This window comes from Bufo bufo, chromosome 2 (assembly GCF_905171765.1).
Source record: "Bufo bufo chromosome 2, aBufBuf1.1, whole genome shotgun sequence".
Taxonomy (NCBI): domain Eukaryota; kingdom Metazoa; phylum Chordata; class Amphibia; order Anura; family Bufonidae; genus Bufo; species Bufo bufo.
In genome coordinates, this window is record NC_053390.1 from 474,858,623 (window position 1) to 474,875,324 (window position 16,702).

The 16,702-nt window shown below is 43.0% G+C and overlaps 2 protein-coding genes across 5 annotated transcripts in view; one reads left to right on the top strand and one right to left on the bottom strand.

The window, feature by feature from the left end:
• Positions 1–16,702, bottom strand: part of HDGFL2 (HDGF like 2) — a 270,439-nt gene that overhangs the window by 82,609 nt on the left and 171,128 nt on the right. For 2 of the 4 annotated variants that reach the window (XM_040417748.1, XM_040417746.1), the window contains one exon: positions 8,859–9,317. The exons of 1 other annotated variant lie outside the window; for it this stretch is intronic. In XM_040417748.1, coding sequence (XP_040273682.1) covers positions 9,202–9,317 — 116 coding nt within the window. In that variant the 3' untranslated portion in view covers positions 8,859–9,201. Of the gene's footprint in view, positions 1–8,858; positions 9,318–16,702 lie in introns of those variants that run through there. One more of the 4 variants, XM_040417747.1, reaches the window with a different exon arrangement.
• On the top strand, positions 6,250–6,602 carry LOC120989560 (60S ribosomal protein L36-like). Its single transcript, XM_040417751.1, has one exon. The coding sequence runs from the start codon at positions 6,281–6,283 to the stop codon at positions 6,590–6,592; it is 312 nt and encodes a 103-aa protein (XP_040273685.1). The 5' UTR covers positions 6,250–6,280; the 3' UTR covers positions 6,593–6,602.

Below are 16,702 nucleotides of genomic sequence, written 5' to 3' on the forward strand. Positions count from 1 at the left end.
TTACTAAATGTATGAGGGCTTGACCACGTTGCTGTCCTACAGATTTGTTCTAATGAAACGCTTGCTCTCTCAGCCAAGGGTGCTGAAACAGATCTTGTAGAGTGTGCTGTAAAAGATTTTGGTGGAGATTTTCCTAAGGACTTATAGGATTCTGAGATGGCCATTTTTATTCACCTAGACAATGAGTTCTTTGTGACCTTATGCCCCTTATGTGCTCCACTGAATAAACGAATAAGTAGTCAGTTTTTCAGAACTTTTTGTGATTTCTAGATAGAGCAAACAGCCCTACGCACGTCTAGCCTTTGGAACTTCGCTTCTCATTGTGTTTTTGGATGTGAACAAAATAATGGAACAATAATTTCCTCTTGTCTGTGGAAATTTTATACAACTTTAGGAAGAAATTAATTATCTAATCTGAAAACAATCCTGTCTGAAAACACAATACAGAAGGGTTCCACTATTTTTAGATCTTGAATTTCGCTTACTCTACGCGCTGAGGTAATTGCCACCAAAAATAAGGTCTTCAGTGACAAATACCTCAGAGAGGCTTCTGACAAGGATTCAAAGGGAGCATTTATCAGTCCTGATAGCACTAAATTGAGGTCCCAGGGGGGAAACAGTAGATCTTACGAATGGTCTTAACCTGTCTGCCCCTTTCAAAAAACAGATAACCCATGGGTGGTCTGCAATTTTTTCATTAAACACAGCACTTAATACTGATATGTGTACCCTTATGTATTCGGACGTAATCCCTTCTCAAATCCTGTTTGCAGGAATCCTAAAACTGCTTGAACAGAACATTTCTGAGAAGAGACCTTAGCTTGAACACACCAATTACAGAAACTCCTCCAAACTTTAGAGTAAATTTTGGAAGTTACTTCTTTCCTGCTTGGCCATCATGGTGTCAATAATGGCATCCGATAAACCCCTATATAACCCTTTCAGGTTCCATGCTGCCAGATGTAACCTTTCTACTTTGGGATGACAGATAGGACCCTGCGAAAACAGATCTTGTTTCGAGGGAAGAATCCAAGGGCTCTGAACTGACAGGTTCTTCAGCAAGGGGAACCATGGTTGTTTCGGCCACAGAGGAGCTACCAAATTAACATGGGCCCTGTCTAGCCGGATCTTTTTTAGTACCCTGGGAATAAGTTGAAGAGGGGGGAAGGCATATGCCAGTTGTAAGTCCCACTTCTGTCACAACACGTCTATACCTATGCTCCCTTCAAAGGGGTTCAGGGAAAATAACTTTTCTAATTTTGTTTGCTGCTGAGACAAATAGATCTACTTGTGGGGTCCCCTATAATTCTGTGATCTGAAGAAAAACCTGTTTTTCTAAGCTCCATTCTGTTGATATTAGTGAAGTTCTGTTTAAAAAGTTCGCCTTTGTGTTTAGGGATCCTTTTAGGTGTATAGCTGTGTATAGGGATCTTAAGTGAACGCCCAAGAACATTTTTTTTCTGTTAGGCTCAGAGCTAAGCTTCTTGTTCCTCCTTGATGATTTAGGTAGCCAACTACTTGAATGTCCTTTCCTTTTATGTAATGAGACAATGCCTTTATGGCTTCCCAAATAACTGCCAACTCTCTCTGATTTGAAGAGAGGGGTCTCTGACTGTCGGACCATTGTCCTTGGAAAGAAATGAGAGCAGTGCACTCCCCATCCCCAAAGGCTTGCATCTGTCGTAATAACTAGCAGATGTTCGGGATTCCAGGGAACCCTTCTCATCAGATGTTCAGGATTTTTCCACCACTGCAGGGACTGATTTACTAGTAAGGGAATTTGAACTACCCCCTCTAATGATTCCTGACTTCTGTTCTAACACCCTAATATTCACTGTTGTAGAATCCGAGTGTGGAACTGTGCCCATTTTATTGCCGGGATGCACAAAGTCAAAGAACCCAGTAGCTTCATAGCCTCCCTCATTGTGTATATTGATTGATTTTGAAATCGAGACCTTTTCGTTTATCCCCATCACCTTCTCAGTGGGAAGAAATGTTTCTTGAAGAGTATAATCTAGACGGACCCTTAAAAACATTAAATTCTGAGATTGGAAAAAATCAAATCCTTGCCAGTTTATTATCCAACCTGTCTGATAAAGGGTCTGACAAGTTATGAACAAATTGTTTTCCAGTGTTTGAGCCGCCTACAATTAACAGATCGTCCAAATAGGGAATGATTAGGATGTTCCACCTTCTTAAGTGAGCTAACACCTCTAGCATTACTTTGGTAAACACCCTCGGGGTGAAGGTGATTCCAAAGGGAAGTACTTGAAACTGGAAATGATGTAGTTTTCCCCCAAAAAAAACTGCTATGCAGAGAAATTTCTGAGCTTTCTCGCATACAGGAATATGGTAATATGCATCTTTTAGATCTATAGATGCCAAAAAAAATCTCCTTTTAACAGATTTATTGTGGATCTTATGGTCTCCATTTTGAATTTGTCATATTTTATGAACCTATTCAGGATTTTTAGGTTTGTTATTAGTTGGAACCCTCCATCAGTTTTTTTTAACCAGAAAGACTATTGAATAATAGCCCTTTTTTTGTTGTGAGACAGGAACCGGGATAATAGCTTTTTGAGCCAAGAGATTTCAAATCCCTTCCAATTTTTCTTGTAAAAAGGCCAATCTTTGAATTGGGTTTACCTTGAAGACGTTTAAGGGAGGAGGAAGACTAAAAGTAATATCGTAACCTTTTGCAATAATGTTTAGTACTCAAGGATTTACAGTGATCTCTTCCCATTCTTTTATGAAAAACTTTAGTCTTCCTCCAACCTGAAACCTGGTGTCATTGTTTGGAAGATTCTGTATTTTTGGGGGTAAACAAGAAGCCTCTGTTTCCAAACTTGATTTTTTTTACTTTGGACCAGTGTGTTTCCCTAGTAGATCTTTTTGCCTGAAAGGTACGCCCTTTTTTAACTCTTCTAAAAGGGAAATTTTCTTTTATTTGTATCCTTAGAAAAGAACTTTTTAGAGTCTGAAGTCTTTTCTAAAATGCTTTCTAAATCCTGGCCAAACATCAAGTTTCTATGAAAAGGTAAACTACATGAATTTAATCTTGGAATGGATATTACCTGTCCAAGATTTTAACCAAAGAGCTCTTCTAGCCACTACTGCTGGTCCAGTGGCTTTTGCTGCCATTCTGACAGACTCGGCTGTAGAATCAGACAAGAAATACACTGCTTTTAGGGGCAAAGGGAAGGAGCTCCTTCTTTTAGGAGAGCTTATAACTGCAATAACCACCTTTTCAAAAATCTAGATACGGACGTGGCGGCAAGATTAGGTTTGAATAGAGCAGTGCTAGCCTCCCAGGTCTTTTTAGAAGTCTGATCTGCTCTCTTATCCATGGGGTCTTTTAGGGTCCCCATGTCTTCAAATGGAAGTGCATTTGGCCCTTTGACCAATTTTGACAGACACACAGACTTTACGGCAGGATGTTAGCAAGGCCTCATCCTCTTCACTAAATGGGAGGCGACGTCTCATAGTTTTCGTGATAATTTTCTATCTGGAGTTTTCCATTTTCCTTTTATTAATTCTTTTGTATCTTCAGAAGAGAAGAGAAAGTTTTTGAATTCTGAATCAGACCCAGATGAATCCAAAGAGTCCAGATCCTCTGAATCTGTTTCCCGTTCAGAATCTGCAGATAACGAACTGGAGACACTCCTTTTGGGATCCCTATGTTCTGAGCTAGATGTCCCCGGCTAAGCTATAGGATTTTCAGCTAGGGCAGACCTAATTACATCCCTTAGTTCTGCCGTAATAGACGGAACTAGGTCTTTTGCCATATTAGCGGTATATTTTTTGCAGAGTTTTTTTTACTATATGTATTAGGCAATTTTATTGAACATAACACACACTTTTTAGTTTTCGTACTTGACTTCGCTTTCTGAGCCCCATCCTTATTACTCTGCATGCATACAGGAAGAGAGGGAGACAGAGGTACAAGGGGTTAGTATTAGTAACATAACCAGCATTCCCCCCAAAAAGGCTTCCTTACTTACAATAGTAGGGCCCTGTGAAGTCTCCATCTGACCAGTACCTAGCTCAGACATGTTTGTCTGCACTACCTCTGATCCCCTTTAAATACTCTTACCTGTAGATCAGCGGGCGATCTCAGCCATGATCTTGCACACCAATTGTAGCTCTGCCCCCTCTGTGTAAGTTCCACAGATCGGAAGTACCTCCTGGAACGCACGTGAACCGCATCAGACTTCTCGTGGAGTCATCGCGAGTGCAGAATGGATCGCGATGAGGAGCTTACAATACAACCGGAGGGACTCCCTGAGTGTCTGGTCACACATGGACCTCCACGCCAGACGTGCTGAGCGGGAGGTAAGGAGCAGTGATCTTGAAGGGCTCACCAGCACCTCAATACCTAACTAGGGCTCGGGTGCTGCCTGCTTCCCTCATGTGTATAAGGCATTCCATTTTCTTCTATCCACTGCCTCTGCCTGCCTTAGAACAGAAACGGGTTTATAGCAAGTGCCATGAGGATGATCCATCTCCCACCTGGAGGGACAGGAAGACACTGAGGAGGAGTCTGAGGGGGTCAAATTTATTCTTCCTGTCCCTATCTGGTTGGAGGCGAGTCATCTCTCATGGTATGCGGTCATGGAGGATGAAAGGGAAAAAAATATATATTTAAAATTATGGGGAGGGGTTCTGGGGGGTGAGGAGGAGAAAGAAAATTTATCAAAAGGTGTTATCCCATTATTAATCAAAAAAATTTAAATCATACGTAATCTAGTACATGACCATCTCTAACAAAGCTAGAACCAGTCCTGTAAATCACATGGATCCAGAGATCTCCCCAGTCACTATTCCAATTGCTCTGCAAGAATTATTTCAAACTGGCAGCTTAGGGGTCAGTGAGCAGGACAGAGAAATAAAAAAAATAAAAAAGCCATCAGCAGATGGTGCTATACAGTAGGGATCGACCGATATTGATTTTTTAGGGCCGATACCGATAATTTGTGAACTTTCAGGCCGATAGCCGATAATTTATACCGATATTCTGTGAAATTTCATAAAAAAATAAAAATCCTACACAAATCTGCTGAAAATTAATATTTTTATTGTTAATGTGTAGTTTTTTTTTCTTTTTTTTTGTAAATCTTTATTTTTTATTTATACTTAATATTTTGGTGTTTTTTTTTACTAACTTTTAGCCCCCTTAGGGACTAAAACCCTTGTCCTATTCACCCTGATAGAACTCTATTAGGGTGAATAGGACCTCACACTGTCCCTGCTGCTCTGTGCTTTGTGCACACAGCAGCATAGAGCTTACCATGGCAGTCAGGGGTAACCGATTGGAGCCCCAGGCTTACACTGCTGGGGCTCCGATCGGAGGAGGAGGGGACCCTGTGGCCACTGCCACCAATGATTAAAACTAGAGGGGGGGGGGGGGCGCACTGCGCCACCAATGTTTTTAATACGGGGGTGGGGGGCGCACTGCGCCACCAATGATTAATACTGGGGGACTTGGGGGGGGGGGGCGCACTGCGCCACCAGTGAACATAAATCTCTCATTTATTCATATACAGGAGGCGGGAGCTGGCTGCAGAATCACATAGCCGGCTCCCGACCTCTATGAGCGGTAGCTGCGATCCGCGTCACCTGAGGGGTTAACTACCGCGGATTGCAGCTACCTCTCATAGAGGTTGGGAGCCGGCTATGTGATTCTGCAGCCAGCTCCCGTCTCCTGTTCAATTTGAATGAATGAGTAAGTTAACATCATTGGTGGCGCAGTGGCCACAGCCCCTCCCCTCCTCTTGTCTTCTCTCCTCTCATTGGTGGCAGTGGCAGCAGCAGCACAGGGGGAGGGAGACACTGCTTCCTTCTCCTCTGTGCTGCTGAGGGAACACGGAGAGCGCTGACAGCAGCGCGATCCTTGTTCCCAATACGTTATCGGTATATCGGCAAAATAGATGCCGATACCGATAACTGTCAAAATCCTGAATATCGGCCGATAATATCGGTAAAACCGATAATCGGTCGATCCCTACTATACAGAAATATTTCATTGAATAACTCAGCAGCTGTAATTCATTTTTAATTACTTGCTATTACAAGTATTCAGATCCAGTTGCTGGTTTGAAAACTGTATTATTCGTGGGACAATCACTTTAAATATCTTTTTCTCAACTGTATTCACTGAGGAAAATGAAATGCAGAGTGTCAAAGTAAAAATGCGGCCTGTCTGACCCAGGAAGAAGTTCAGCAGGGTCTTAAAAAGATTAATATAGACCCTTCCGGTGTGTCTGCCATCAGATCTTACAGAATGGCTATCAGGTATCCTATGGCCGTGGGCCTAAATAAAGGCCATAAAGTGACCAAGAACGTCTCAAAGCCCAGACACTCACGTAGGAGAGGGCGCCTGACCAAGCACACCAAGTTTGTCCGTGACATGATCCGTGAAGTTTGTGGTTTTGCTCCTTATGAGAGACGTGCCATGGAGTTGCTGAAAGTGTCTAAGGACAAAAGAGCTCTTAAGTTCATCAAAAAGAGGATTGGAACTCACATCCGCGCCAAGAGAGAAGAACTCAGCAATGTACTAGCTGCCATGAGAAAAGCTGCGGCCAAGAAAGACTAAACTGTACAAGTTCTACTACAAATAAATGTTTCCAAAAAACAAAAAAAAACAAACAAAAAAAAAAAAAAAAAAAAAAAAAAAAAAAAGATTAATATAGACAAATCACCAGGTCTAGATGGCATACACTAGGCTTGAGCAAAATGAGCTTTGGATCATAGATCCGAAGTGGATTCAAACACTTTGTTTTAATGCTGTCCGGAGACCTGAGCATCTTTAAAGACATTTAAAATTCTGAATCCGAAGTAGAGTTTGCTACCGGCTGGTACCTCGCTACCAAACTGACTTCAGATTGCCATTTTAAAATGTTCTTAAAAGATGCAGAAATAATCACCGAATTCATTCAGCGAAGTCTCGTGAGACTTTAGTTTAACTTAATTTTGCCTCCACGGACAGCATAAAAAAAAAAAGAAAAAAAAAAAAGTGTTTGAACGAATCAACTTTGGATCTATGATCCGAAGCTTGATTCGATCAACACTAGCAAACACCCTTGTATTTTAAGAAAATTAAAGAGCCTCTGTCAGCACAATCAACGCCATCAAACCAGGTAGGGTTGATAATGCCGATTAAAAAGATACCTTTCTTTTTTTGTCTGTAGGTTTAACAGCTGCAGAGATAGCTGCGTTTTTAGTCATATAAAAAGGATCAAGTTGGAGCACCAGGGGTTGCTGAATTACACTGACAGCATTAAGTCAGTGTAATTCAGCAAATTCAAGGACTCCCAGAGTCACACAGCATTAAAAATCATTATAATGCTGTGCAATCCTGTCAGGAGAGAGGAGGTCAGAAGGGGAACTCACACTGACACACTCTGCAAGTATCGATTTCCATGAAGACTGCAGCGAGATGCTAGCTTCCCCCAGAATCTACAACTGGATCCATCTTCTTTTTATTAGGGCTAAGAAGCTCTGACCTCTTTGTAGGTTCATCTCTGTACAGGGTCTGCAAAAACATCACAGGACCTTTTAACCTATCTGCTTGTGTTTTTTTTGTCCTTACAGGATGGGGCAATATATAGCTGTTATAGAGAAATAAATCCATTTTTTCTTTGCATTGCCCAATTCTTACCACCATAACTTTTTTTTTTATATGTCTACATCTTCAGAGTTGTGCGAGGGCTCATTTTTTTGCAGGGTGATCTGTATTTATCATTTTGGGGTGTGTATGACATCTTGATCAAATCATATTATATTGTTTTTGAGGGGAGGTGAAAAGACTGCAGAAGTTTCGCTGTTCACCGTACAGGATAAATACTTTTATATTTTAATGCTTCGGGCAATACAGGTTATGGTTATTTTCACTGTTTCATTTTTAAAACGGGGAAAAGGGCCGATTATCATTTTTATATATTTGTATATTTTTTATTGCTCTTCTTAGACTGCAATAATTTACCATTGCCTAATAGGAACTTGATATGGCAGAGTTTGCAGGAGGCTACCATAGCAACAATCTCGCAACACATACAGAACGCTCCTGGTATTTGTGACCATGGCATCAGACCAGTAAATTGACCACAGCACGAGTGGTTCAAAGTTTGTGATCTGCATGATCATAAATGGGCACCATCTTTAAAATATCAAAATTGGTGAAAAAGACAACTGTCTTAGTTGCCCATGGCAACCAATCAAATTTCACCTTTCGTTTTTCAGAGCTACTTAGGAAAAGGTGGAATTTTATTGATTGCTATAGGCAACTAAGCTAGTTTTCCCTTACACCATTTTTTATAAATCTCCCTCCCCATTATGCATATTTGTTATGTATAAGAGACACAAAAAAGATCATTTAAAAGGGGTGATCCCATCAAAAATATTTAATCACTTATCCACAGGATTGGTAATACATACTGGACTGGGGGGAAGGGGGGGTCAAAATGCTGCACCCCCATGATTCAGAGAACAATTCTATGGGACTGAGGAAAGGGAAGGGAAAGGGGGGGGGGGGGGGGGGAACGGTGTGTAGACACAACTGGATCCCCTGTAGATAGGCAAGAAATAGGTGGGATAACCTTTTTAAGCCAATACCCACAAGGGAATACTGTATAAGGCATGCACATGAACATATGTATTTTGCGGTCTGCAGAAAACAGATCAGCAAAAAAAGTACGGATGTCATCTGTGTGCATTCTGTATTTTGCAGAATGGAACAGATGGTCCCTAATAGAACAGTCCTATCCTGGTCCGTAATGCGGACAATAATAGCACATGTTCTACTTTTTGGGGAAACAGAAATACGGACATACGGAAAAGGAATGCACACAGAGTAACTTCTGTTTTTTTTTTGCAAAACCATTGAAAGAGAAAAATGGAACGGACACGTTCGTGTGCATGAGGCCTTAAGGTGTATTTAGACTGTGCGGTTGGGTACTGTTTAAACCGTATGGGTTTTGCAGTGGTTTTTGATGTGGCTGCATTTTCTTTTTAAGCCGGAAAGCATAAATGCATACACATGGCAAAAATGCATACATTTTTTTCCCATGTGGTTTCAATGGCACCAAACTGCACCATCTAAATATGCCCATAGAAAATAAACAGGAAAGTAGTATACAATTATAACCCAGAGTTCTAAATAGATTTTAGTGGATATTAAAGCATTAGAACATAATATGTATAACCCTAGAAAGTACACTGACTGCATTCTTCCTCAGGAGATTTCTGGACAGGTATGGGATTCTGATCATCTCTCTTGTCTTCATTTTCAAGAGACACCAAATCTCCATTTAACGGAAAAGCTGAGAGGGAGAAAACAAACAAACAAAACATTAGGTTGGAGTCGCACATTTTTACTGGAGTTTTTAAATGGGCTTTTGTGGCTGCTATTTTTAAGCAAAAACTGCCAGCTTCACATGTTGCATAGACGTCTATATGAAATATTAAAATTAGGACAAATAGGCTTTTTTGGTCAATGGCTTTTAAAAAAATTGTATCGTGGCATTCTTTCAAGAGTTTTCCCATAAAATTCTCAATAGTTAAAAAACACCTGAACGAAATGGCAAGGAAAATAAATGGTAGCAACCTTAGGGACAACCTCATGATGCGGTCAGGATCCGCTGCATCTCATTTCCCTATAGAAGTTAGGGTGCATTCACATCACCGTTTAGCTTTCCGTTTTTCTGATCAGTCAGAAGAGAGAGAGAGAGAAAAAAGAGGTAGAAGCCAATTTTCCCCACTTAAGGGGTAAAAAATTTGTTCCCGACTCCAATCAGGCAATCAGAATAACTCTCTGGATCAACGACCCATCTCTAGTATCTATAGCCTGTAATATTATTACGCTCCAGAAACACATCCAGGCCCCTGTAGAACTCTTTTAGTGAACTCCCCATCACCACCTCCTCAGGCAGAGAGTTCCATAGTCTCACTGCTCTTACCGTAAAGAATCCTCTTCTATGTTTGTGTACAAACTTTCTTTCCTCCAAACGCAGAGGATGTCCCCTTGTCACAGTCACGGGGATAAACAGATGATGGGATAGATCTCTGTACTGACCCCTGATATATTTATACATAGTTATTAGATCGCCCCTCAGTCGTCTTTTTTCTAAAGTGAATAACCCTAATTTTGATAATCTTTAAGGGTACTGCAGTACACCCATTCCAGTTATTACTTTAGTTGCCCTCCTCTGAACCCACTCCAGCTCTGCTATGTCTGCCTTGTTCACAGGAGCTCAGAACTGAACACAGTACTCCATGTGAGGTCTGACTAGTGATTTGTAAAGTGGTAGGACTATGTTCTCATCACGGGCATCTATGTCCCGTTTGATGCAAACCATTGTCTTATTGGCCTTGGTAGCAGCTGCCCGACACTGGTTTCTACAGCTTAGTTTGGTGTTCACAAAAATTCCTAGGTCCTTTTCCATGTCAGTGTTACCCAGTGTTTTACGATTTAGTATGTACTGGTGACTTGCATTATTCCTTCCTATGTGCATAACCTTACATTTGTCAGTATCAAACCTTATCTGCCACTTATCTGCCCAAGCCTCCAATCTATCCAGATCCCTCTATAGAAATATACCGTCTTCTTCCGTGTCAATTACTTTACACAGTTTAGTGTCATCTACAAAAATTGATATTTTACTATGCAAGCCTTCTACAAGATCATTAATAAATATATCAGAGAATAGGGCCAAATACTGACCCCTGAGGTACTCCACTAGTGACCCAATCTGAGTGTGTTCAGTTAATAACCACCCTCTGTTTTCTATTACTGAGCCAGTTAATACCCACACAGGGGTGTGGAAATAAAAAAATAAAAAAAAAAAAAAAAAAAAAAAACACTTGTCGAAGGACTAAAGCGGGGGTTCGATCTACTTGTCCCTCATGACAATCTACTTGTCCTGATACAAAAAATAATTTTAAATCAAAACCATATTTCAATGCACCTCGTTCACACCAGATGATTCTGTCCAGAATGCACTACATCGCGGCCGGCTCACTATATTGTGGGGCAGGAGGGGGGCGTGACGATCCATTGAAGTGAATGGCAACGTAGCTACAGCCGCAGGTGATTGGATGCACGGGATTGCAAGGCACAAATATGCCTGAGGTTCGGTCAAAATGCTGCTTGCAGCATTTTGTTTGGACTGGACCGCAGGCATAATGTGCCTTGCGATCCTGTGCAGCAGATCACATTTCAGGCGTTGGGCATGTTTATGGTGCCAATCATTTCAACAAACCACTACGCCCCCTCCTGCCTCACAATATAGTTAGCCGGCCGCAATGCGGTGCTGTGCATTCTGGACAGAATCAGGCCGGAACGCACTGCCTGGTGTGAACGAGGCCTTAATGTGATCACAGCTCCCTGTCAGAGGTCAGGTGCTAGGAATGTTTCCACAACAATGTTTGCATTGGTGGGCAGTGCGCCCCAAACTTCCCCCCACACCCAGTATTAAAATCAATAAATCAATGGTGGGCAGTTGCACCCCAAACACCCCCCCCGACCCGGTATTAAAATCACTGGTGGGCAGTGCGCCCTCCCCTCCATCATTGGTGGCAGCGGCAGTTCAGATTGGAGTCCCAGCAGTGTAATGCTGGGGCTCAGATCGGTTACCATGGCAGCCAGGACGCTACTGAAGTCCTTCTGCCATGGTCAGTTACTTAGCAGCATTATACTTAAATGCGCTGTGGCCGCCCGGCTCTGCTACTTCTTATAACTCACAGGTCTGTGCGGCGCATTGCTTATGCTTATAGCAATGCGCCGCACAGACCTGTGAGTTACAAGAAGGAGGAGCGCTGGGCGGCCACAGTGCATGTAAGTATAATGTTGCAGAGTAACTGACCATGGCAGACAGGACTTCAGTAGCGTCCTGGCTGCCATAGTAACCAATCGAAGCCCCAGCATTACTGCCACTTTCCACCAATGATTTGGCAGCGCCCTGTCAGAGGTGCGTCCCCATCACCATGGGAACACCTCAGCTTTAGAATATACCATCGGATCAGAGTTTTCTCCAATCCGATGGTATATTTTAACTTGAAGCGTCCCCATCACCATGAGAATGCCTCTCCACGCCCAGCTCATCGCCGATCCACTGTGTGACGCTCCGGTAAACAAAGCCATCTCAGTCCTGCTACTTGCCCGCAGCAGGGCTAAGCTACTGAACAAAGTGCATGTCCCGGGCGTCGGGCGATGAGATTTCCACACCCCTGCCACATACAGACATTATCTCCCAGTCCAAGCATTCTCATTTTATATACCAACCTTTCATGCGGTACAGTGTCAAATGCTTTGGAGAAGTCCAGATATATGACATCCATTGATTCGCAGCTGTCAAGTCTAGAACTTACCTCCTCATAGAAACTGATTAAATTAGTTTGATATGACCGATCCCTTATGAAGCCATGCTGATATGGCATTATTTGCTTATTTTCAGATGGCATCTCTTAGAAAACCTTCAAACACTTTACCCATGACAGATGTTAAACCTACCGACCTATAGTTTCCGGGCTCTGTTTTTGGACCCTTCTTGAATATTGGCACCACATTTGCTATGTGCCAATCCTGTGGAACACAACCTGTCAGTATAGAGTCTGTAAATATCAGAAATAAGGGGTGTATTCCATCTGGTCCTGGCGATTTGTATATTTTAATCTTTTTAAGACACCGCTGTACTTCTTCCTGGTTCAGACAGGGCACTTTTAATGAGGAATTTACTTTTACATTCTGTATTTCATCTGACAGTTTATTTTCCTCAGTGAATACAGTGGAGAAATTTTTTTTTTATAGCTTTGCTTTCTCCTCATCGCTTTCTGCAACTCCCCCCTCATTAGGGTCCATTCACACGTCAGTTGTTTCTTTCCTGATCTGTTCCGTTTTTTGCGGAACAGATCTGGACCCATTCATTTTCAATGGGTCCTGAAAAAAATAAATAAAATCAGACATTAAGCTGTCCGATTTTTTTCAGGACCCATTGAAAATGAATGGGTCCAGATCTGTTCCGCAGAAAACGGAACAGATCAGGAAAGAAACAACGAACGTGTGAATAAGGCCTTACTCTGTAGAAGGCAGACACCTTCCGATTTATACTTTTTACCATTTATATAATTGAAGAACATTTTAGGGTTAGTTTTGCTCTCTTTGGCAATTAATCTCTCGGTCTCTAGTTTGGCTGCTTTTATTTGTTTCCTTATAGTTTTTCAGTGCTTCCTCGCTACCCTCCTGTTTTAGTGATTTAAATGCTTTCTTTTTGTCATTTATTGCTTTCTTTACAGTTCTATTTATCCGTATTGTTTTTCTTGTTCCTTAACCTTTTATTCCCATAAAAGGTATGTACCTCTCACAATTAGATTTTAGGATGGTTTTAAAAATATCCCATTTTGTGGCTGTATTTTTATTTTTTGAGGACTTTGACCCAGTAAGTTAGGCCTATGGCCTCTCTTAGTTAGCTAAATTTAGTTTTTTTTGAAGTTTGGTATTTTTGTTCCTCCCTGAAGAAACGCTCTTTTGAATGATAATTGGAAGGTTATTACTTTATGGTCACCATTTCCCAGGTGTTCCCCAACCTGCACATCTGTTGATCTGTCAGGTCTATTGGTTAATATTAAGTCCAGTGTGGCTGTCTCTCTAGTCGGGTCCTGAACCAGTTGGGAAAGGTAATTGTCTTTGGTTATTGCCAAGATGTCACGGCGGACAGGATATAAGATACACAGATAACTAAACAAACAAGTTTTCTAGGCGAGAAGCTGGGGATAAGGTCACCTCCTAGCATATCCCTAACAGCTCTCCCTATTCTGCTTTGCCAACATTCAGACCCTAATGGTGGGAATAATGTGTCCTCGTGCCTGGGCTGAGAATGCCCTAGAATCCCTGAGACGGTGAAAGGGGCAGCCTGCTCCCTCAGAACCAGGAGGGGACAGACGACACTCAAACAGCCTAGACAGAAAACCAAAGAAATCAGAAACCAACTTATCTTATCTGAGCAGGAAAAGCCAATCCTTCACTCCTTGCTTCCACAGCCTGACAGAAGCTATAACCCACACGGAACACTGGGAGGGGAGTAATTTAAACCAACGACCCCACCCAGTGCACCTGAAGGGAGGCGGATCTAGCACGACTGCAAAACAAAACAAATGACTAGACACGTGCTGCTAATCTGGCAGACCTCCGTACATAGTCTGAGCAGGGCATGACAGTACCCCCCCTTCTACGGGTGACCTCCGGACACCTCGGACCAACCTTATCCGGGTGGGATCTGTGAAAAGCCCTCACCAGTCGGCTGGCACTAACATCCAGCGCCGGAACCCACATCCTCTCCTCAGGGCCGTATCCCCTCCAGTGTACCAGGTACTGAAGGGAACCCCGAAGAACTCTAGAGTCAAGAACCCTGGAGATCTCGAACTCTAAATTTCCATCGACCAGAACCGGAGGAGGGGGCAATGGCGATGGTTTCACATATTTTTTCAGTAAAGACCTGTGGAACACATCATGGATCCTCCAAGTTTGCGCAAGATACAGCCGAAACGCTACTGGATTGATCACCGCAGATATTTTGTACGGACCAATAAATCTTAGACCCAGTTTCCAAGATGGCACTCTCAGTTTATTATTTTTAGTGGACAACCACACCAGATCACCCACACACAGGTCCGGACCAGTCACACGTCTCTTGTCAGCCATTCGCTTATACCTCTCGCCCATCTTCTCCAAATTCACTTAGATCCTCCGCCAGATAGAAGACAAGGCAGAAGAAAATCTCTCCTCTGGCATCCCAGAGGAACTAGTCCCAGAAAAGGTACCAAACTGAGGATGAAAACCGTATGCGCCACAAAATGGCGACTTACCCGTGGACTCCTGCCTACGGTTATTCAAGGCAAACTCTGCTAGGGACAAGAATGAGGACCAGTCCTCCTGATTCTCAGCCACAAAGCACCTCAAGTAGGTCTCCAGGTTTTGATTAGTACGCTCTGTCTGTCCATTCGACTGCGGAAGAAAAGCCGAAGAGAACGAAAGTTGAATGCCAAGCCGAGAGCAGAACGCCCTCCAAAACCTGGAGACTAACTGCGTGCCCCTATCAAAAACCACATCCGAAGGAATACCATGCAATTTCACGATATTATCAGCAAAAATCTGTGCAAAAGTCTTGGCATTAGGCAGACTAGTTAACGATATAAAGTGAGCCATTTTACTAAAAAGGTCAACTACCACCAAAATTACTGTTTTCCCGGAGGAACTCGGCAGATCCGTAATAAAGTCCATAGAGAAGTGCGTCCAAGGACGAGACGGAATCGACAAAGGAAGAAGTGAACCAGCCGGTCGAGTATGAACAACCTTTGACTGTGCACAGGTTTCACAATCTGCCACGTAATCCTCAATGCTCTTACGTAACCCGCGCCACCAGAACATCCGGGACACAAGGTCACAGGTGGACTTGCCACCAGGATGTCCAGCAAGGACAGTATCGTGATGTTCCTTGAATACCTTGTATCGCAGTCCTTCAGGAACAAACAACCTCCCTGGGGGACAAGAACCAGGAGCCCCCTCCTGGGCTCCCAACACCTCCATCTCCAATTCGGGGTACAGAGTGGAGACCACCACCCCATCAGCCAAAATCGGAGCAGGATCCTCTGAATCACATCCCCCAGGAAAACTGCGAGACAACGCATCTGCCTTGACGTTCTTAACCCCCGGGCGAAAAGGAACCACAAAATTGAACCTGGTAAAAAACAGTGACCATCTGGCCTGTCTAGGGTTCAGACGCTTGGCAGATTGCAGGTAAGCCAAATTCTTATGATCCGTATATACTGTAACGGGGTGAGACGCCCCCTCCAACCAGTGACGCCATTCCTCAAAGGCCAACTTGATGGCCAGCAACTCTCTATCTCCAACATCATAATTCTTCTCGGCGACCGAGAGCTTCTTGGAAAAAAAAAGCACATGGGACCCACTTGCCAGGAGATGAACCCTGCGACAGCACGGCTCCAACCCCCACTTCTGATGCATCAACCTCCACCACGAATGGCTGAGACACATCGGGCTGCACCAGAATGGGAGCAGACGCAAAACACTCCTTAATAGTCGAAAAGGCCTGCAATGCCTCGTCCGACCATACAGAGACGTCAGCGCCCTTCTTAGTCATATCAGTCAGAGGTCTTACAATGGTAGAATAATTCAAAATACATTTTCTATAGTAATTAGTAAACCCCAAAAACCGCATCAAAGCTTTCTGATTCTCTGGTCGGTCCCATTCCAGAACCGCCCGGACCTTTTCGGGGTCCATACGAAAACCAGAGTCAGAAAGCAGATATCCCAAAAACGGAAGCTCCTGCACAGAAAACACACATTTCTCCAATTTGGCATATAATTTATTCTCCCGAAGGATCGTCAAAACCTGTCTCACATGATCCTGATGGGTCTTCAGATCAGGAGAGTAAATTAAAATGTCATCCAAGTAAACTACCACGAACCTCCCCACCAAATGGTGGAAAATGTCATTGACGAAATCGCTGAAATACCGCTGACGCGTTCGTCAACCCAAAAGGCATAACCAGATTCTCAAAATGACCCTCGTGCGTATTGAAGGCCGATTTCCACTCATCCCCTTCCTTGATTTGGATCAGATTGTAGGCCCCTCTCAAATCCAACTTGGAGAACACCTTGGCACCAACAATCTGATCAAAAAGGTCGGAG

What these genes read in the sequence shown, in the direction of transcription:
- LOC120989560 (XM_040417751.1), top strand. Translation starts at nt 6,281, where the DNA reads ATGGCTATCAGGTATCCTATGGCCGTGGGCCTAAATAAAGGCCATAAA.